This window comes from Seriola dumerili, unplaced genomic scaffold, assembly GCF_002260705.1.
Source record: "Seriola dumerili isolate Sdu_G_001 unplaced genomic scaffold, Sdu_1.0 BDQW01000533.1, whole genome shotgun sequence".
In the NCBI taxonomy this organism is placed as follows: domain Eukaryota; kingdom Metazoa; phylum Chordata; class Actinopteri; order Carangiformes; family Carangidae; genus Seriola; species Seriola dumerili.
The window spans coordinates 1254680-1276489 of NW_019174788.1; the positions used below are offsets into that span (position 1 = coordinate 1254680).

General features: G+C 41.1%; 2 protein-coding genes across 2 annotated transcripts; both read right to left on the minus strand.

Moving 5' to 3' along the window:
* Positions 1-2799: 2799 nt before the first annotated feature.
* Positions 2800-18374, minus strand: LOC111235736 (mitogen-activated protein kinase kinase kinase 5-like). The gene is made up of 28 exons (XM_022764252.1): positions 17860-18374; positions 17613-17752; positions 16586-16773; positions 16226-16394; positions 15714-15820; positions 15334-15504; positions 14963-15075; positions 13882-14041; positions 13514-13664; positions 13162-13266; positions 12771-12820; positions 12056-12151; positions 11452-11536; positions 11014-11147; positions 10307-10434; positions 8705-8841; positions 8483-8588; positions 8220-8377; positions 7287-7485; positions 6824-6992; positions 6119-6284; positions 5528-5713; positions 5324-5429; positions 4853-5099; positions 4454-4566; positions 3761-3858; positions 3573-3649; positions 2800-3408 (listed from the first exon to the last, which is right to left on the minus strand). Exons 1-28 carry the CDS (start codon positions 18194-18196, stop codon positions 3312-3314), a joined length of 3993 nt encoding a protein of 1330 aa, XP_022619973.1. The 5' UTR covers positions 18197-18374; the 3' UTR covers positions 2800-3311.
* A 213-nt stretch (positions 18375-18587) lies between these two features.
* Positions 18588-21615, minus strand: snip1 (Smad nuclear interacting protein 1). Its single transcript, XM_022764322.1, has 4 exons — positions 21313-21615; positions 20973-21102; positions 19712-20253; positions 18588-19523 (listed from the first exon to the last, which is right to left on the minus strand). Exons 1-4 carry the CDS (start codon positions 21471-21473, stop codon positions 19265-19267), a joined length of 1092 nt encoding a protein of 363 aa, XP_022620043.1. The 5' UTR covers positions 21474-21615; the 3' UTR covers positions 18588-19264.
* Between the last annotated feature and the right edge of the window lie 195 nt (positions 21616-21810).

Consider the following 21810-nt stretch of genomic DNA (forward strand, 5'->3'; position numbering starts at 1 on the left):
ACAGTTAAATGCAAAGGCAAAAATATTTCATATGTCAAATCTGTGAATGACAATTACTGTATGTAAACAAACACTGAACTCTCTCTCTGTGAGGTGATCTAAAAGACTAAATTATACTATTTATATACAGGTCAAAATTCCAACACAGCACTCAAGGGAGTGACAGCAATGCAGAATATGTGCCCATAATGTGTCATGTGATCATGTTGCACACTTCCACTCTACTGTAAACTGTATGTTGTGGAGACAGGTGTACCAATTTAGAACAGAAATCATGAGGAGAAATGCCCTGACCTGATCTGTGCATGCATGCAGTGCGAATGTGTAAGCACCTGCGTGCATGAAAGCATTTGAGTGCACACTTCATACAGACCTCACTAATAGAAGCAGCATACAGCTTGTTCATGAGGTCTGTAGTTAATGATATGTTATAAAACAAATGACGAATTGGTAATCAACAAGCACTCAATGGCGCACTCAAGACCAGAGACACACTTCGCTCTCCATAGCAGAAGCAAAAGTCTGAGTCATGCCGCATCCCCACTGCTGTATTTTTAATCAAAACCTGCAAGAAATGGTCACATTTTGCTTTTCCTCCGAGTTCAATCCAGGACATCCTATGGGAGCTGGTGAGGAAGAGGGTGAGCTCAGTAATCCTGGAGGTTCTGGGCCCCCAGTGTGGCATTCTCAATCCCCCCAAGACCTTGACAAAATCCCCCTCACAGCAGTCCTCATTATTTGCCTATCAGGGGCTTAGCTCCACCTCCACACAGAGAAGAGATGGAGAGATTAGTTAGAGAAGGAAGAACAGAAGAAAAAGGACAATAGAAACATGTTTTCCTTAATACATCCCATAGTTGTACTAAAAATATGTGGAAGACTAGTGAATGTGACTGTGAATGTGAATGCAAGCTTTAGGACAAGAGCTACCTTGTCAGTGCAAATGATAAAAAAAAAAAAAACACGTTAACCTTGACTGTTAGCTCTCTCCATTGTAAATAGATAAATTCTCCCACATGAGCCAGTTGACACTGACTGTGCACCATTATGTCTGATCAAAGCTAAGAGTTTGCATCCAATTAGATGGACAATCCTAATGCTATTGTGTTACAAAGCTTATTAGAATAAGGGAGACTCAGGGGGTTGCACTCACATTACATTCAATTATCTGTAATAAGACATGAGTTTGAGGTGACAGCCGCTGCCGTCGTTGTAGCTGTTGGGCACCGTGACTCACAGTTAAAGTAGCACGTTAGCATTAGTTTGTCAAGACAAGACAACAGCCATTATATGTCAGTGTACATTAAAGAAATCTGTGTTTGTGCCAACCATGTGCAACCAAGAGCCACATGGATACAGGTGTTCGATCCAGGCCGAACAGTAATACAGCTGATCTCATTTATTAGCAGTTGTAATCAGAGACAGGAAACCTGCATGCAGCTCTCTCAGTGGCACATGGGTAGACAGGACAGCTTTATACTATAAGAAAATCCTCCTGTTTACCACTGACCTTAAATCCAGGATGAATATACAGTTAAGCATTAGCATGTAGAAATCCAATATTAGAAAAAACCTAATTTCTTTTAAATCAAATATCAAGAAAATCGTTCTTTGTATATGTATCACAGTATTAATTTATGACACAAAAAATAGGGAAGCAGGGGAGTGGAATGAGAGGACAGGATGATACCAAATTTAATTTAGTTGATAAAATCTGAGTATTCATTTTCTTTCCGATACCATCCAAGGACAGAATTTGTGTAGCTTGATTTATTGGCCTCCTACCTTCTCATTTGTTCAGCATTCTTGATTATTGCAGAGGTAAATCAAAGACTGTGACCTTCGGTGTGGGGAAGGCAGGTTTTTCGGACTTCATGATGCTGAATAAATAATGGTTGTCATAAATCTATGAACAGGGGAAAAGGAAATGCCAGTTTTAAATTACAGCAGGGGATGCTGTTGTATATGAGATGAAACGCATTGAAGCTTATGTTAATTATTTGTTTGACAATGTATGAGCTGAGCAATGTTGAACATACACATGAAACATTTTAAATTGATCAGGACATCGTGCACTCCAACGGGTAGGCCGTTTGCCATAACAGTTACAGTCAATTCTTCAAAACCAAATACTGAGTGAATAAGGTATTACTCATATCAGTGAGTGCCATAGTTATTAGGGGCCAAGCCCAGTCTCTCAATGAAGTCATATCCCTTTCGACAGAGCACCGGAGCTGACATGCATGTGGCGTTTAACAAGTCTGTGTGCAGTGCATCAAAAATAATGAACATCTTCTGATCTGACATGTGACTACTGAGAACAAAAGGCAATGATGACACACTGGAAAAATCTAATCTGATATGTGCCCAAGTGTCTTACGCTTGTGAAGAGTTTTCACCTACGACATTAATTCCCTAACATCACGGTGATGCTAACCTTTGCCTTCCTCCGTTTATTTCCATTCCTATTATTACACAAGCCCAGTTTCAAAAACACTTCTCTCCTACCTTTTAGAGGTCAAGACTAGAAAAAATGATTCATCAGAAAGGGTCTAAAGCTGTAGACCTGCTCAGAAGAGTGGCAACACAATAAAAACCCACACATACAGCAGACAGAGACACCAACACACACTGAGTCCTACTGCTGTTCCTAAGGAGATGTCAACATTGTGAAAACAAGATGAGGAAACACATGTGGAATTTAAAAACTGTTCACCACTTCATGGCTTCTTCCATTCTACGTCACTCCCTCACAAACCCTTCCCCTGCCTGTTACATGCAGATAACAAGACATTTGGAGAGATTCAGTGTTCTTGTTTATTATTTGAATGCATTTTAATAGGTTATATAGTACAAATCAGTCTCCTAAGAATGCAGAGACATTCAGTTTAAATACAGTATACCCCAAATAACTTAGGTCCTGCTAAGTTTTCTGTAAAACAGTGTCATCAGAAGACAGCATTAAAATAACAGTAACGACTTTGTTTGCAGATAAATCAATGCTCCACAAGCAACTTGTGAGGAATACTTTTAGTCCCATTTGCAAAAGCCCTGAGAAAATGTAAAAAAAAAAAAAAATGCTGGCAAGGTCTAGCTTCGAAGTGAAGATTTTTGCATACAATAAGTGGAAGAAGTGTTCAGTATCTTTACAAAAAAACACATTCACAGCTCAACAAGGTTCAAAATCTATTCTGCTTTACATCAATTCCCTGCAAGTCAGCTATGTTCACCAGCACTGCCTCTCTTCCTTCAGATAACGCGGTACCAGCCTGTCGATAAATCTGTTCTCTGATGTACAACATCAGCAGCCACTAAAGAGAAGTGTCCTCACTGTCCTCATTTTGCGTGCTGAGCTGCGTCTTCCTGCGAACTGTGATGGCCGCCCAGATTCGACACAGCATGCCGCCTCTGAAACGACAATATTAGACAGATTAAAGGAGATTTACAGTAAATACGGTGTATCTCAAAAACCAACTTAAACTAATGAGGCAGACTGCATCTTTTCTCTACCACCACCTCAGAGGTCATGCCTTTCTATATCCTGTGAGGGTGATGTGTGGAGGAAGCCTCACCTTATTCCACAATATATCAAATCATCCCTGGAGGCCATGTAGAGGAGACAGTCCAAGGTGAACTCATGAGAGAGCAACTGCAAAACAGGATCGCACATGTGTGGATTAACAGTGGGTGGATGGTTAATACCGACCAGCCTCAGGAGTTAAAAAAACAAACAAACAAGGCTGGGTTTCATTGAATTTACCTTTTCAATGGTGTCTTGATCTACACGGATAGACTTGAGCCAGTGCACCAAAGCCATCACCTCCGGATTAGAGCTTTTCTGTGAGGCCAACTCACCATCTATGATGTAAAGAGATTAAAACCATTCAGACTGTCTGTTCTGAGATTTAATGCAAATTACGATGTTAATGTTACACACAACTGGAAGACTTATTGTGTTTCCGCAGGCAGACTGTATAATCATTATCTCAAGTGATGAGTCAAGTTTGAGCACATTGGAGAAGGTCTACGCCTCTGTCAGAAACCAGTCAGGCTGAAATCCAGAGCCTGAAGCTGAGGTGTGGGAGGGATTGACTGGTACAAGTGTTAAGAAACAGTAATGAGAATCACTGAGTGTATTGATAAATCTGAAAGGGCTTGGTCCCGTGACGTACTGCTGCTCATGTTGCAGCTTGTGTGGCTAATTATTGGACTATAGGCTGAGGTCTAGATTGAGAAACAACTTGCATGAAATAGCAATATTAGTTATCAACGTGTGTTTTATACCCTCATTTCAATTCGGTATATTTTCTTACCCAAATATTACAAGTAGTCATGCTACAGTAACCCAGACAGTAACTCTCTACACATGTGAATATTGTACAGAGATAAACTTTAACAATCTATCTAAAACTACAGTATGTGAACTGAACTGTGGTTAAAAAGCAAACATTACCCTCAGTGACGGCTGCTTTTCTCAGTCTATCGATCTGTTCCTGTTTCCTCTGGACAGTCGTCTTCAGCAGCTCCTGGTACTCTCTCTCCTTCTCACTCAGCTGACTCAGCAGTCTGAAACACAAACAGCCATCATCACTCAGCAGAAAGCAGTGCAACTAAAAATCCTTATTAATTACTGTGCACTGCCCGATGGAGATGCCACTGTTATGCTTAGTCACACTTTTTTCTTTTTTTTTTTCCAGCATGAATGTTGTATTTAAATTCAAAATGTCAGATTATGTCGCCTTGAAATGAAATTTTAAGTATCTGTAGTTTGTTCAATGCATATTAAAACCATCAAAAATGTAGCTCAACAAAAATAAACATGATGGGGAAAAAAAAGACATCTGAATGCTACCGTCTGGTCTCTAGTCGTAGATCTCTCAGATTCTCGCTGAGGGGACAGCTGGTATTGAAAACAAGGTCTGTAGGAGAGTGGGGGTCAGCTGCCGGCATGATATCGCGTATGGGCGCTGTCTGCTGCAGGTCTGCTAGCGCCCCCAGCTGGTCCGGCACAGGAACTATTGGAGTGTCTGGGTCAGGAGACAGCTCCTCAGGAATGCTGTCCTCAATCTCAAATGAGGACTGCAGCTGGATTTTCAGCTCTGAGAGGCAAAGAGAGGGGTGGGAGGGGTGAAGAGAGGAGTGGGGGTGAATGGAGGAAACAATGACAAGGAATAAATAACCAACAGAAATCCCTAGAAAGTAAACAACTAAATAAATAAATGAAAAAATGTACAAACTGAATACACACAGGGAGAAAAATATAAACTAGAATTACAACAAATCTCAGATTACTGGACTTAAATAGAGAAAGATGAAGCTCTACCTGGTAGGAGCACGGTGATGGCATCCTGTACTGCCTGTCTCAGCAGGTTGTCCAGAGCAAACATCCAATGAGGTTTCACTTGTTGTTGCTTCAACACCTTCTTCACCTGCAGTCAGAGCAGTTAGTTGAACATGATTGTGAGAGGAAGCTGACGGCTGGATGATCATCAGGAACATCTGTGAGTTGTCTCAGAAACAAACTTACTGCATCTTGGAAGCTGAAGAGCACCGCCTGCAGGTTGTTCAGAGGTACTGAGGCGGCAAGCAGCGAGGCTCTGAGGTCCAGCAGGCCAATGGTCAGCTGCTTCCTGTCCGGGGAGCGGATGTTGTCTCGCAAGCAACCAATGAGCTTGGTGATGTGGTCTGCAGTGAGCGATGATCCTTTGCCATACTTTTAACGCGGAAAAAAAATAAAAATAAATGAAAATAAAAAGACTGGAAAATGGCTGACGTATTTGTTCTGGGGAAAAATGTTGCCATGCATAAGACATAACACGCTTTTAAGTGGAAAACAAATTCCAAGCTCCAAGTGTAAAATAAGATGGCAACTGCAGACAGTCATGCCATGTGGCTGTTGAATGTCTGGACAATCTGAGTGATATCAAACTAAGACAGGATCCAGACATCCAGAGCTCAGTCTTTGCTTAGACTTAACTGACACTGATAAACAGCATTTGTGAAATATAATAACTGGCTAATAATAATCAGTTCAACTCGAGGAATTTTTGAGAAAATATAATGAGTAAAATGTAACACAATATTTTGACCTGCGTTGTTGTGACTTTTCTTTACTCACCTGAGGCACGGACTCCTGTATATTAGAGATGACAAAACCGATATAGTCGGTGAGAACTCGGTGCAGTGTGTCTCTCCTCTCACTATCCTTTCTCAGCATAAAAAGACCAATATTCTCCTCTGTTGAGGCTGGACTGCTCATGTCTGATGCAGAGTCCTCTGGTATTCTGGACAGCAGGGGGCAATAAAGAGATAAATCACACTAGATCAAAAGATTTTTTTTAAAAAGAATGTGGTTTATATGCTGAAATTAATATCAAATGAAAATGACAAATAAAGGGAGATATGGTTATCAATAATTAAAGTGTGATTCACAGGTGTATGTTTTTACCAGTGTCTTTTAATTTAACTGATTTGCACCAAACTTGGTGTAGGGGTGGATCATAGGCCAGGGAAGAACACATTAAATTCTGGGGCAGATAATTTCCTATTAATTTGAATTTTTTCTCAGAAGTCTGGTGTATGTTGTTTGACATTGGCCTTGGTGGTGGTCTGCGTTCTCCGAGTGTTTGTCTAGTTTCATAAGCAATACTTGGTTGACACAATGGCATTATGCCCTTTTTATACCTACATAGCATGCAGGCTCAGCGGAATATCTGACTGCAACCTCATTGTGGTTTGCCAATGATGTAAGATCCCGTAACACTATGTTCCATTGCAGAGTTTATAAGGCTTTTATCTTCTGTTGAGCAATAATCTAACTCACAGCAGGAAGCTGCTCGTGGTGGGTGGGCTCTCTGAGACTTCACTTGGTCTGAGGGTGGAGTGGTGCCTTCTGAAGTCCAGGGAACAGGACAGGTCAATTGAATCCGAGTATGAATCAGTGTCCTCCACAAGGATGGATATAGGTACCGACAGGCTGCGTTGATAGTCAGCTGCAAAATCCAGCAAGATTGTGGTTAGATACTGTATGCCACTGTTCAAAATCTCTGACATTTACCAGATTTCATAACAACACTTACCGTACAGGTGTCATAACAGGTGCAGTAACAACAGTGTATTAGAAGAAAAAGACAGCAGAGGAAGAAAGAATACAAGAGAAGCAGAAATGTGACTCAAAGAAATGTGATAATGATGCAAAGGAGAAAAAAGATAAGATGGTTTAGATAAACTGGCTGATGAAAACAGGTAACATATTAGATAGAAGAGCACTATGTAAATTTGACTACCGGAAAGGGCGTCTGTAGGTTCTGATTCCTGCAGAGCCTTGGCTCTTTTCCTGGGGGATGACCTGAGGAAGGCATCCATGAGCAGCTCTGCAGCTGTGGCTCTGTCGTCTGGGTTTGGCTCGAAGCAGTTCATGATGAAACCCTTTGCCTCGTCTGACATGCACTCTGGGACTTTGGGGTGGATCTTAAACATGCCCACCTTAACGGGATTGTTTAAATGTTACTGACACAGTTTGGACAAGATTGCATCATTTAGCATTAAAAGGAAAATGTTCATGTTCATTAAAATGACTTTCAGATTGTCTTACTTTTAGATTGTGCATTTTAAAAGAGAAAAGGTGGTAGTTGCTCATATTTATTAAACATACCTGCACATGCTACATGCTAGTGGCTCTGTGAGGCTGCACAGCAGTACTTTGTGCTAAATGCTAATATCACCATGCTAACAAGCTCACAGAGCAATTCTAACATGTTGATGTTGGTCATCTTAGTTTGGCATCTTAGCATGCTAACATTTGCAAATATAGTACTAAACACAAGATACAGCTTAAACTGATGAGAATGTTGTTCGTTTTGCAGATATTTGGTTAAAAAAAAAAAAAGGAAAAGGGATGACGGAGTCAAGACAATTCATCCAAAGCGGATTATGAATGGTTGAACCAAACTGAATGGCAATCAATCCAATACTTGTCGAGACATTTCACTTATAACCACAAATGTCAACCTCATAGTGGCACGAAAGGAAAAGTTGGGGTATCACCAAGTCACTAGGATTCATCACCTGGGGATCAGGAATGTCTGTGCAACATTTTGCAATCCATCCAGTACTTAATATATTGCAGTCCAAACCCATAAAGAGTGACTTTTATGATTTTATCTCAAAGCCCCACCAATGTCCACTGTCTATATAAAATACAACTTTCTCTTCCTTACCTTGAACATGGCTGCCTGAGGACTTCCCAGCTCATGGAAGGGTGTTTTGCCTGTTGCCATTTCTATAATAGTGCATCCCAGGGACCAGATATCAGCTGCCTTCCCATAACCCCGAGGTCCTTGGTCTATAATCTCTGGGGCCATATACTGGAGAGTTCCTGTTGGAAAATCATCATAAATAGTTGAAAATGCAGCTACACTAATAGTCAACTTTGTATATGGGCATCACAATATACTCATATACACCATACACAGCATCTTACCAGTAAATGTCTCCGTACAAGGGTTGATCCCTGCTAATCGTTTGGAGGTTCCAAAGTCAGAGATCTTCAGTACGCCACTATATGTGTTGATCAATACATTGTCACCCTGCAGTAAAACATATATACCCCAATTAAGATGTTTCACAAATACTGCTATCTAATCCCACAAAGCTATTTTACAAATTTTTCTTCAAAATAAAAGTCCCAGGGTGATCTGCTCACCTTAATGTCTCTGTGGACTATCTGATTGTCATGAAGGTATTTGAGCCCCTCTAGGATCTGTTTGGTGTAGAAGATGATGGTGGCTTCATTGTCTTTCAGAGGACCCCATTTGGAGCGCAGGAGAGATGACAAACTGCCTATAAGCAAGAATGTAAAATTTAATAAGACAAGTTATTTTAAGCAACAGAATCTTACGGTAGAAATATTTTTCTCACATGTTCATGAAGGCAGAGCATAACTTCTACTTTTAGTGTCACACTGAAAATGGTGGTTATTTCTCAACAGTTTCTTAACAAAGCTATGGACTGTTAGCTTCACTGCACTGGCTCCCTGCAAAATCCAGAATAGAATTTAAAAACCTTCTCCTCACCTACAAAGCCCATAGTACTCCCCCACTAGAACACTGTGCTCCCAGAATGCAGGCTTAATGTTGTTCCTAGAGTCCCCACCAGTAGAATGGGAGCTGTCAGGCTCCTCTACTGTGGAAACTTCTTGCAGTTTGGGTCAGAGGAGTCGGACAACCTCTCCATGTTTAAGGCTCAGGCTTGCCTAAACTATCCCCTAGTTATGCTGCTGTATGCCTTGACTGCTTTACTTCCTATGATGCTCTTCCTCCTTCCTCTTTCCTCCTCTCTCATATCCCATACTAACTCAGCTTCTTCTCTCTCCTGTAGTTTTGTGCTTTCGCTTCTCTCTCCTCCTGTTACTTTCTGTAGTTTCTGTCTCCAGAGCTTCAGAGTCTGGATCTGTGTTTGCAAACTATCTACTGTCCCCATGATCCTGCTCAAAACTCACTGCTACAATTCTCTTTCCCCCTAGTCTCTCTCTCTCGCTCTCTTTCTCAACCCAAACGGTCAAGGAAGAAGGCCGCCCACAATGAGTCAAGTTCTTCTAGTTAAATGGGCGTTTTTTCTCACCACTTTTGCCAAGTGTTTGCTCATGGGGGACTCTTGCGTCTCTGTTAATAACACAGTCTAGACAGTCTAGTACTGTCTACACCTGCACTATATTAAAAGTGCTGTGAGATAACTTCTGTCATGATTCGGTAGTATATAGATGAAACTGACTCGACTTGACTTGTTCACATACTGAAAATATTTTTTCTCCAACGAGCAGGATGTCTTCGGAACCACCCACTTCCCTAAAACTGGCTTCCAGTGTATGTTATGCAATCACACATGCACTTACAAATCAAAACACATAAGACAGGCCCAAACTTCCTTGACACTTAATATAGGCATCACCTGTAAAAACAAAAGCCGTGCAATAACTAACAGGGGCAGCGCTTCCTTGTCTTTTGTAACTTCCAATGGAGCAATGCAATGTGGCTGTAGTCTGTTTCTATTCTGGTGAAAATGTTGAGAAAATTACTTATCTAATCTTAAGACTCAATATTTTAAGTGGAAACAGAGTCATGTATTAGTCAAGCTCCGTAAAAGTGAAACGTCATTAGCAATCGCACAAGCAGATGAATGGATAAGAATAAAATTAAACGGAAAGAAACAATTACATTACAATAAAAACTCTTTCCTTAAACTTTCTTATTCATTATAGCCAATAACTAACTTAAAGCATTAGAAATTTAAATCTTGGGATGTGTACCTCCTGGTACTTCCTCCATTAAGATCTTAATGAAACCATCCTCACTGACAGAGCCCAGGTACTGGACAATATTCCTGTGTTTTAGCCTCTTGTGCAGAGCTATCTCCTCATGAAGGGGCTGGGAGTACCTGGAAGACACACAAAAAATACAAGTTTGAGGTTTTCTTAAAAATAAACTCAGCTCTCCTACTGTGAAGAACTTGAAAAACCTATATGCATTATATCACATGACATCTGCTATTGCACAACACTAAAAGCTGCTTTTTTCCCCCTCTTTCTCTTTCTCAGTTAACAGGATCTTTACTATTTTTTTGTCTAGCCTGATAATTACAACATCAGAATAGTGACATATGATAAACACTCTGCTGCATTCTGGACTCGGAGAGCTTTGGCAAATGCTTATAAAGTGATTTAAATATCACATTTCCTTCCACTGAATCCATCATTATTTCCATACGACACTGCAGTCTGGGCCAAAACTCTTTGTGCAGATTATGGAATATTAAAGAAAGAATGAAAAGTCTAAACACTCATCCATCTCCCCCAAGATTCCTCAAGAGCTGGAGCAAGCCAGTGAGTGTGCAGTCTGCCAAATCCTTTCCCATTAAGGGCATTACGGAAAAAAACATTCATGTGTGAGACACTGCAGACTCATCTCTCCCAGCGAGAGATGAGTCTGAATGAAAAATGGTGTTAGTTTCCCATACGTGCTGTCCTTCTCTGGGATCTCTTTGATGGCGATGCGTACTTGGTTGCTCAGGTCCCTCCCGGCGTAGACCACACCGTACGTCCCTTTACCCAGAACCACCTTGTCGCCATTCTCATTGGTCTCATAGATGTACTGAGGATTGAGAGGAAGATGGCAAGAATGAGAATTCAGAAGTGTCAGCAGAATTGTGAGGAATTTCACATGCAAACACAAGTAACGAAAGAGAGAAATGTTAAGTGTGCGAGAAAAGATGATTCATTCAGGTACTTCTGACATGAAAATACTGTATGAGCTTGTCATTATGTTAAGGAAATGGTTCTGTTCTTGAGAATTAGACTTTAGCCACTAATTGTAATAATTTTTCTACTTGTTGAGGCAAGTGAGACCTAAATATGAAGCACACTCTGTGTCAGAAGTATGAAGGCCTGTAATCAACCTCTAGTATTCCTTCAGTCAGATGGTCCAGGTCCTGAGCAGAGTCTTCAGCCTGCTGCAGCAGAGAGTTCACCAGCTCGCAGAAACTAGAACAACGTGAAAAGACATCAATGTAGATGAGAATATACTCTTAGTGAAGCATGTGGTTACAGTTACTTTCAGTTAATATAAAGAGAACACCCAATGGCATAATAGGCGCCTGTAGACTTCTGAATTTACCCATAACAGGCCAGTGTGTGGAAGAAAAATTCTCTTAAAAGTTCACCTAAAGGCACCTTGTGGAGTTTCGTAGTATATATATACATATAGTTTTTTTTTATAGTACCGTTTTTTGTGATTTGGGTCAAGTGATGTGAGAGGGGAAAAAAAAATCTGTCCTAAGGGGGCAATAAAGGAAATATGACTCATACAGTGTAATTACATCACACTCGCTTTCACCAGGGCACCAACCATACAGTCTGCAAAGCTAGCTTGCCTGTTGTCCTGTCGGCCTCTGCAACGATCTGTTTTATCTTTTACCTAGCCAGTCATTTGCACTGCCTCACACACGCAAAAATACACACACTCTGCCTTGCTGTATCTTTGCAAATTTAGTAGCCGCTCACCCTTTACAGTGAAGCTCAGAGGGGAAGCAGATCTGGAAGTCATCTGAGTTGTAGTGGACGTACAGGAAACAGCTCCGCTCGTCAATCTTTGAAGCACTTTAGAGGGAAAGAAGCAAGATTTTAACTATTCAAACAGTCATAATACCTAATTTAATTGTTGAGAATGTACATGGCTGTGTCAAAAACTGTATGTAAATTATAAAGATCCTGACATCGATTAAATCCCTGTCAACCCCTTTTCTGCTCGAGTGAAGCAGTGGCTAATGTTTGAATTTCAGTATCAGCTTTAGGTAAACAAATGGGGGCGGGGGATTGATTAATTCAGTAAATGCTGATGAAGAACAAGGCCTTGCTCTAACAAAAACAGTTTCTCTCTTCTCCAAATGATACGACAATCTAATAAAGTTGTTTGCTTGCCCTTTTTTCAAATGGCCCAGCAGCTGACTGTTTTGGGTGAAAATTACCCAAGTGGCAAATCAGCAGACAAGACGAGGCTAAAGTACAGAGTGACACTGATGAGTAACCAGTATGGAATTAACAAAAAGCCCGCAAACAACAGCCTGAAATCATACTGACAGAGCAAAAATTTGACCGACAGCCAAGGTCTCCCAGACAACCCGCATGTTTTGGGTCCTCTAGTTTTGCTGCTTGGACACGCCCAGAAAAGAGAGGTAGATATTTTAAAGATATTAGCACATGCTGTACTCCACTTTACCTCACTCCACGGATTGCAGAGGCTGGGAAAGTCCACTGGTGTAAGCCTTTCTGCAGAAGCAAAGATGACATTAAAGCAAAGGATGAAGACAGTTTGACTGTAAATACACAGAGCGCTGCACATGCACAGGTTTCAACAGGTTTCATATACGCATGCAAGAGAAAGAAAGTAAACAGTCCCGAGGTATGAGGTCATTTTTTCACATCCAGCGAACACACCTACATACTACCTAGATTAAACATTCACTAGACCATAAATGACTGGAAGAAAAATGACTTCTTCCTCCTGTTATGCAATTTATTCTGCATTCTGTGTGAATGGCAGGTACTCAGAAACATCATCAGATAAGAGGGTGGCTCTGGCGGTTGGTGGGGACAGAGGGTCTACGTACCTTTAAGGGTGTGACGTGTTTCAACTGGACAGTGCGACTTTCGTCCTCTTCACTCACACACACAATAGCTGGTTGAAGGACTTTACTGGGCTCCAGAATAAGCACCTGAAAAGCAGCAATTCCAAAATTCTATTTCCAAAATTTTATAATACAGACATGACTTTCATTTATTTCTAATCATCTGTCTAGTTTTCTCCATTATTTCCTGACCATATTGTAACAGTATTACAGTAATGTGTGTTAACCTTAAGATCATAGTGGGTCCACTGAACAGACACCAACTTTCAAAGAGGATTCAAGTTTTCTGTCTAATGTTGTGATCACTGTTTCGTTGGTAATTCTGTTATCTTACCGGGCAGCGGTCTGTGGAGTCGGTGGGTTTACACGACTGTAATAGCAGCTCCATCCATAACTCCATGGTTTCCTGTTTAGGAGATACCACCTCAGACAGCTTAACAAACTGTCGGTACAGGATGTATGTCTCCATAATAGATGCAACATACCTGAAAGAAAGACGCTGAAGTCATGAATCCACAGAAAATGAATATGGAAAAAAAAGCAGGATTCCCTCTAAATGCTTTCTAATGCACAGAGATTTCTTTTTTAATCAAAGCAATGAAATTAGAATAACATGCTCCAAAAACTGAGTCCCGATGGCGATTAAGCACCTTGATCTGCATGATTATTACTATTAATCAAGAACTGGTGGTGAAGCCTCACCAGATAGGAGCCTTGAGCCTGTAGAGTTTCTCCGAGGCCTCGATGACTTTCCTGTGCTCGTTAGCTAAAATGTTTGCGCCGAGGTAGAAGCCGACATCCCAGTAATCCCTCATCTTCTCCAAGCTACCCTTCCTACCGAGAAGGCTGCTTAAGGTCACACCTAAATAGCAACATATCAACACAGCACAAAACAATTCATGGACCAAATTAATTTTAAAAATGTATTTATACATTTTCAAATGAATACCTGCATTAACATGATGAACCTGTGCACAGCTATCAGCTCATTCGAGTTGCAGGGTGTTAATACAGAGTATGAACAATGCAGCAATATGAGGCTATTATTATGTGTATACATACTATGTGTCAACCATTAGAAATGTAACACTACATTGATTCTAATTGAAGAACCAGTGCTAAAGACTATTACATATCTGCATCAGTCGAAGGAACATATCATGATGTGTATTGTTAAATGCATATGGAGAAATACACTGCGTGTGACTTGCGTGTTGGAAGAAGTATTCAGATCCTTTACCCAAGTAAACGTGCCACACAATAACACAAACAAACTAACCGATCAAGGCAGCGGTACGCCAGAAACTCCTGCGTTCTGTGAGGTAAAATGACTGTTTTTGTCAATGGATTCTTGTGGCTTTGAACAGAGCGGTAAATTGGCTGTTTCCAGTTAAACAAAAAGGATCGTACTCTTTTAACAAAAAAGTATATGTCTGTAGGTGTCCTATCCACAATGTTGTCAGACACTTACAATAACAATGTGAATCTGTGGGTGGCAAAAACATGCATTTTTAGAGGACGGACTTTGACGCGGACAGATGCACCATTTGATTACACTGCAGTAGATGTTTTAACGGTTCCAGGTATATGGTTCTTGCTCAATGGTAAACCAAGGGAAAATAAGGACTGGGTTAAAAAAAAACTCAGAGTTATCCTTTAAGTATAATAAACTTTATGACACACTGAATCTGCAGACTATAAAGCTGTATTGCCTCCAGATCATCAAAGCAATGTTAATTGTCATCAAATCTCTCTAATAAATGAGGCAGGAAACATAAAGCACCTATTTTGCGCAGCTCAATAGAAGTGTCAAATTCATGTCCGGCTGCCATCAGGAGGACCACGTTGTTGATACCCGAGTGAAGCGTTGGCTCTGTCTCGAAAGCTTTTCCATACCTAAGAAATAATAAAACGATGACACTTATAGAATATACCACAGCACTGTCAGACGGGACAAAATTAACAACAGAATAATGATGCAACGTATAATCAACAATCACATAGTAGGCAGCTATTAAACAGGTACGTAGTGACGTCGTACTGTAATACAAAAGACAGTCAAAATCTTCCTTTCTCATTAGGTGTGGAATATTTTGCATGAGCAGTACTAAACACACACACACACACACACACACACACACAAACTGGTCGTACCAGTAGCAGGCCTGATCTCTGCTGCGCTGATCAGTGAACCCAGAGCTCATGAACATATCTTTGTAGATCCGTCCACACAGGCAGTACACATCAGATGCCACCATGCTCCCCGACTCCACGATAGGCAAAATGGCCTTCAAAGCCTTAGCACGATCTCCAGGGTGATTCCTCCTGGCATGGTAAAAATGTGATAATATCAGCAATGATGCAGCTTTAGCAACTACCTTTTATATCCTTGTATACACACAAGATGAATAAAGGCTACAGGATGATAATGGGACAAAAACACTAAGCTGAAACCAGATAGGAGGAGATTTCAATCGTTTAATTATGTTTACTTATAAAACAAAACGCGGATCCAAAAGGAGCCATGTGGGTACCTGTTTAGAGCAAATATATAGTGAAACTGAATATTCTGATGTCTTGCTACCACACACATGGGCAAGTGGTTCAGAGTCTCCACCAGTTTGATTATGGAGTCATAGTCCTGAGAAAAGAGGGTGTAGAATTACAAATTATTATTTACAGTGCTCACATTTCATGACATGTTAGTTTAGTTTAAAGTATTAAAACATTTAGTACTAGTGTTGTTTAGTTGATCTAACATATAATCAACAATTGATCTGAGTAATTTACCAAGTAAGAATGCATTTGTAGGTTCCAGCTTCTCAAATGTTTTTGCTTTTTTTTTTCTCTACTCTTTAGATTAATTAATAAAGACAGAATCGATGTTTAAACCTACAATTTCACAATATTAGAAAAAATAATTGAAAGATTAATTAATAAAGACAGAATCAATGTTAGCAGCCCCACGCCTATTGCACACTCCTTGCAGGTTACTTTTACTCCTAGCCACACAGATGCATGCACACATAGATATCCACATACACACCTGAATGTCCCTGTAGGACAACAGCAGGTTCATAACTATATCAGGGGTGAGCAGCTCCACGCTGTCGAGGCGTTTCTGGATGTGACTCAGCTCTTCACTCAGGGCCTGTCCGCTGAACCGCTCCCGTGCCATACGAATCTCGTGCCTGATTGACTCCCGGAAGTACTCGCTGTCAGCATAAAGAGCAGAGGGGTTCATAACATCCCACACTTTCACGATCTTTAGCAAATCAGCCAAGTGAACTCAAACATAATACTGTGAGTTACAGCATAGGCAAATGCACGTGTAATCTGAGATGATAATGTTATATTTGGCAAAAAGCACATGGTGGTGAACAGAGCCCTGCAGTTTGTGCCTGACCTGGACTGAATGTGTACATTGTTCAGCAGATTCACCAGCCTCTCCACCAGCGGGGTGAGCAGGGGCTCCAGCTGGAAACTAGGCTGCATCAACTCTTTGATCCCAGTCATTATTGAGGCATCGCAGGCAAACACTTTACCTTGCGGTGACACGACATAAGGGATGAACGTGTAACTTCCACACTGCTCCTGAAGGAAGACAACACATGCATCATAACAAATTCACACTCAGTAGGGCTGAAGCATCTGACAGTTTCTTGCTTTTAATACTTCATGTTTCATTTCAGTTAAATTCTTGGATAAATATATGTGATTTGCTCTTGATTTCAATTCTTTCCTTCATCATTGACATAATACCTTCTTCATGAAATCTCTCTTAAATAGGACCTTTGATCAACTTTTTAATAAAGGATTTAAATCATTTAAAGCAAAAATGTCAAACAGTTGTGAAGATTTGCTTTCCTCTTTTTTACATTATTGTAAATTTGAAAATATATTTAGATTTTGCACTGTGGTCAGACAAAATAAAGATCTGAAATGTCACCTTTGGGTCTGAGAAAAAGCGATGGGTATTATTCAATATTTTCTGATATTTTGTGGACTTAACAATTAACTGATTAGTGAAAAAAAATCATATTAATCAATAATGAAAACTGTTTGTGGCTATGCCCACGTGGACATGCCAGGAGCGCCCTGGGCCAGAAATAAACTGTGTGCCCATATTACCTCCTGTTTCCATTAAGTACAGCTCACACAATAGAATACATTTGAAGCCCAGAGGACAACCACAACCCCCTATGTACATGCATTGTAGAGGGCCCAAAATGCAGGGGCCTGCTGCAAAATAGGGCCCTCGGGTAAATTAATAATGCAGGACAAGCCTCGGGTAATTTCCCTTACAGTTCACATTGTACTTGAGAAGTGTGCATTCTGAAACAAATATTCAAAATCTCTAATGAACTTTTATCCAATCATAATTCAGACCCTGTTTACATATAACAATAAACAACGGATTGTTGCTGTGTTACCTTGACTGCCTGCAGATCACTGTCTTGCTTGTAACAGTACAGGATAATGTTATTGGTCATACTGAAACTTTCTCTCACTCCAAGGTGATAGAAGAGGGAAGGCTGGCAGAAAGTGTCACTCATCTCAACCACTGCTACATCTGTTGGGTACATTGTAAAGAAAAACTGGGTCAGTTTGACTAACTGACAATGTCTCGCGTGTAATGTGTCATCCAAATTACCCTTCAGTCAGCATGCCTGAACTTGCCTGCATTGTAGAAATTATCCAGGATGTCAGTGGTCCCCAGTGATATTCTCTCAAATGAAATGGTTTTGAACACGGCGTGTACGTCCGCGCAGGCTTCCTTCAGACACTTCAGTGACAAGTTCTCCTCCGTCTGCGGCACCGACGCGTCCTCGTTCACAATGTATGCCACGGATACTGCCCTGGTCCGGCTCCGAGGAGAAACGATCTGTTTACCCGAGCTGCTGGCGCTCAGCTCCATGGCCAGAGTGTCCTGCCACAAACTCCCAGCTGACACCCACACTGGATCTTTCCTCCTCAGCTCGTGCAGGCTCATTCGCCTGCGCTCTGTAGTGTACATTTTCTGCTTTGATCCGCAGCTGAAACTCAGCGCATGTCCTCGATCGGGACAACTTCCATTAAAAATGCAACAGCTCGGTTACTTGTTCTGGTAATTCCCCAGGTGCGTCGCTCGCACCACACATTTACTAACATTCCCGGCACTCCTCTCCACTCGATACGCCCTCGTCTCCTGCCCCGCCCGCTGACACTCAACTATAAACTGTACGCCACACAGCCCGAACTCTCGCGTGACCTCTGCTGCAGGATCACATTTCTGAGGAACACTGACGTTGTGGATACACAAATGCACGTAACAAATAGCCTGAGAATCTGCGGGATAGAATCAAATAATCACACAAAATACACACATCTCACGTGGTGTCCACATTAAAACTCCAAAGACAAAAACAGAAATTTTCTTCTTTATTTACAGTACAAAAATGGAAATTTACTATGAATGCCGTGGGCCTGTGACCAGACAAAAATAAAAAGGGGAGTCTTTACTTACACACAACAGCATCAACTATTTCCCTGCACTACAAAGCAAAAAAGGCAATATCATTAAAAGTTGTATGTATGTATGTTTACTCTGACAAAAAGCAATGCTTATTAAACATGAATCTAAAGTTCACATTCCACATTATCATGTACATTAACATATGCAGCCTGGACTTAGACAAGAAATTAAGTTTTCAGGTATACTTTGTACTCAGTGCTGTGATCCAAAAATATAAAATTAACTATTGTATTTAGCAAGATATCTTTATCTGGCACTGAGCACTTCTTTTTTTATTTATTGTGAGCACTGTCAGTTGAGAGATCAGTCATGCATCACACAGACATTGCACAAACAACCTGAGAATAGGAAGTCTTCCTTGAGACCGTTGTGGCAGGTTTAAGCAATAGTTCAGTAATTACAAAATACACAAACCAGCCCTGCTCCATTATTCTAATAAAGTTCCACATTTACCAGTTAACCAGTAATTAATTGTTCCATTCACTGCAGAAACCGCTATTTATTGAAAACTGGTGATGATGGTCTGTAACCCTGAATGAACTTTAGGCAATACAGTTCATAGGAACAATTTTACTCATCAAGGCCCTCATCATCATCTTCCTCTTCCTGCTTGGCGTCCACCTCACTTGTGTCTGAGAACTCGTGCAGGAGGACGTACTCGCGGCTGCTGAAGCCAAACTTTAGTACGTCTTTTTCTTTGAGCTCATAATAGCGCTGGGCATCGATGCGCTGGTTGTTCAGGTAGGTGCCATTGCCAGAACCCAGATCAATGATGTAAGGCCTCACCCTGCGGCCAGTGGTGCCATCTGCACGCCTAAACTCCACCAGTCTGGAAAAATGCAGAGGTAATGGTAGACATGTTTATTTACACAGCAAGAAACTAAGTATAATGCAACACAATGTTCAAAGATTACTATAGGTTGAATCTACTTTGTCTAAATTATGCTGATTGAAGTTATCAATATTTCTAGAACATACCAAAGTAAAAACACCTCAGCTGATGATTGTTATTCTTACCTATATTGGAATACCGCATGTTGCTTGGAGCAGGAAGGATGGTCAATGGGGATATCAGCAATTTTTCTCTGCCTCCCCAACAAATAGGCACTCTGTCTGTGAATGTACATGACTGGAAGGGGTTCATCATTCTTGAAAGGGTACAGTCGCCATCTGCGCTTGGGAATGCGAGCCTCAGGTGGCTCGTTGTACTTGATCACCACCCCTCGGAATGTGTTGGTATCTTCTGTGAGCGCCCCTGACAGTTCAAAGTTGGGTTTCTCTTTCTCAACGGGAGCAGCATTTGGGTCACTGCTCCCTCCTTCGGACTCTCCAAAAGCATCTTCTTGGTTTTCTTCGCGCCGCTGGTGGTTTTCCCTGCGCCGCTCATTGTGTTGCTGACGCTCAGCTTGTTGGGAAGCAAATGCGCCTCGTTCTCTGTGTCTGTCTCCGCCACGGTCTCTCTCCCGTGGTCTGTCTGATTCCCACCTGCTCCGTCTCTCCTCTGGCTGGTCATTTCTTCTCCTCCGCTCATCACCACCAGCTCGATGCTCATCTCGCTCCTGTGAGATATGGCAGTTAAAAGAAATAAAGTTTATTAGCCCAAGATAAATTTGCATAGTTTTTTTTATGCAACCATTACCATTTCAGATTGTATTGTATTACATTCAATTGGACTGATAAGACTGAAAAGTGGCAGTTTTTATGCCATTGATGTATCTAGCTTATGACACTGCTGACTATGCCGCTGCTGTTCAACGTGGCAAGAATGACAGCTATAATGTTCTGTGGGACTATCATTTAAAATTGATAATCATCAGATTATGATACTTGTAGATGCGTGTGTCTTCTGTGTAAGAAAATATCTTGGTGGCACGAAATATTGAGTCTGCAGACAACAAGCATAGTGTGTGGGTTTCAGATCAAGTTTGACTGACAAAACCATTAAATTGTTTTGTGTGTATTTATTAATTGGCACTTAATGGTACTAACAATTTTATTGCACAACATGCCACTTGTTTGAGCATTAGATACCAACAACCACTATAATACCTGTGCTCAAGTGGGTTTACGCCAGTGAGCAGTGGTATCTGTCAGTGAAACACAAGTAGCATACTTACATAATAAAATACCACATGTCAGTGCAGCAACAGTGACAGCAGCAAAGAGAGGTAACAATTACGAATAATGTAAAATGCCTATGAACTGGTCTACACTTTTTAGGTGACACACCAAAAAAGTCTCATCAAGACCTGTTGTACATGACTTAAAACCTAATCACCCGCTTTATTTTGACATCAGCCCCGCGATGGGGACTGCGACTTCTCCTGTTTCTGGGGGATCTGCTGCCTCGTCTGGCGGGAGATGTCTCTTTTCTGCCCGGTGAGCGGTCCTTTGTCCTGGCAGGGGACCTACATAAAACACATTAAGACCCCTTACATAACGCCCATCTTCAAAACAAAAACTGATTCCGTTAAAATGCAAATAGTCCTGGCTGTAGCCGTGTATGTCAAAAGGCTAACGGACGAAACAACTATGGTCGCTAATATTGACTCACTTGTGAACATCCGACAAGTTAAATAGCACAAAACACGTGGCAATAGCGACCGTATTGTATATACCTGCTTGTTCTTCTCCTCTGTGGACTTGAGTTGCCGCTGGATCTCGACCTGGAGCGGCGTGATGTCTGTGGCCTAACAGGGCTAAGCTTCTCCTGCTTTATCTTAACTTTAGACTCCCGCTCGGGAGATTCCCTTCTCCTGTGTCGCTTTTCTTTGGCCATTCCAAAATAATTACACAAAGTCAACGGTTAATGTGACTAAACACACATCGCCGACCTCACAAAAGTATATAACAACAGAGCAAAAGTCAAACTGTAGCGATAACAAACTTCGACTATTGTAATCAGTCACGCACTTCCGCTTCGTGTGGTACGCCGAGAATTTATGTCGGATGGTCGCTGTCCACTTTTCATATTGGTTCCGTCATGATTCCGTCTCATCTTTAAAAAAATCCACGTTGTTTAACGAGAAAAAAGATAGGAAGGATAATAAAAAAAAAATATAGAACGAATATGTGCCTTAAAACACACAAAGCACTTTGTGAGATGCACGTAAAAT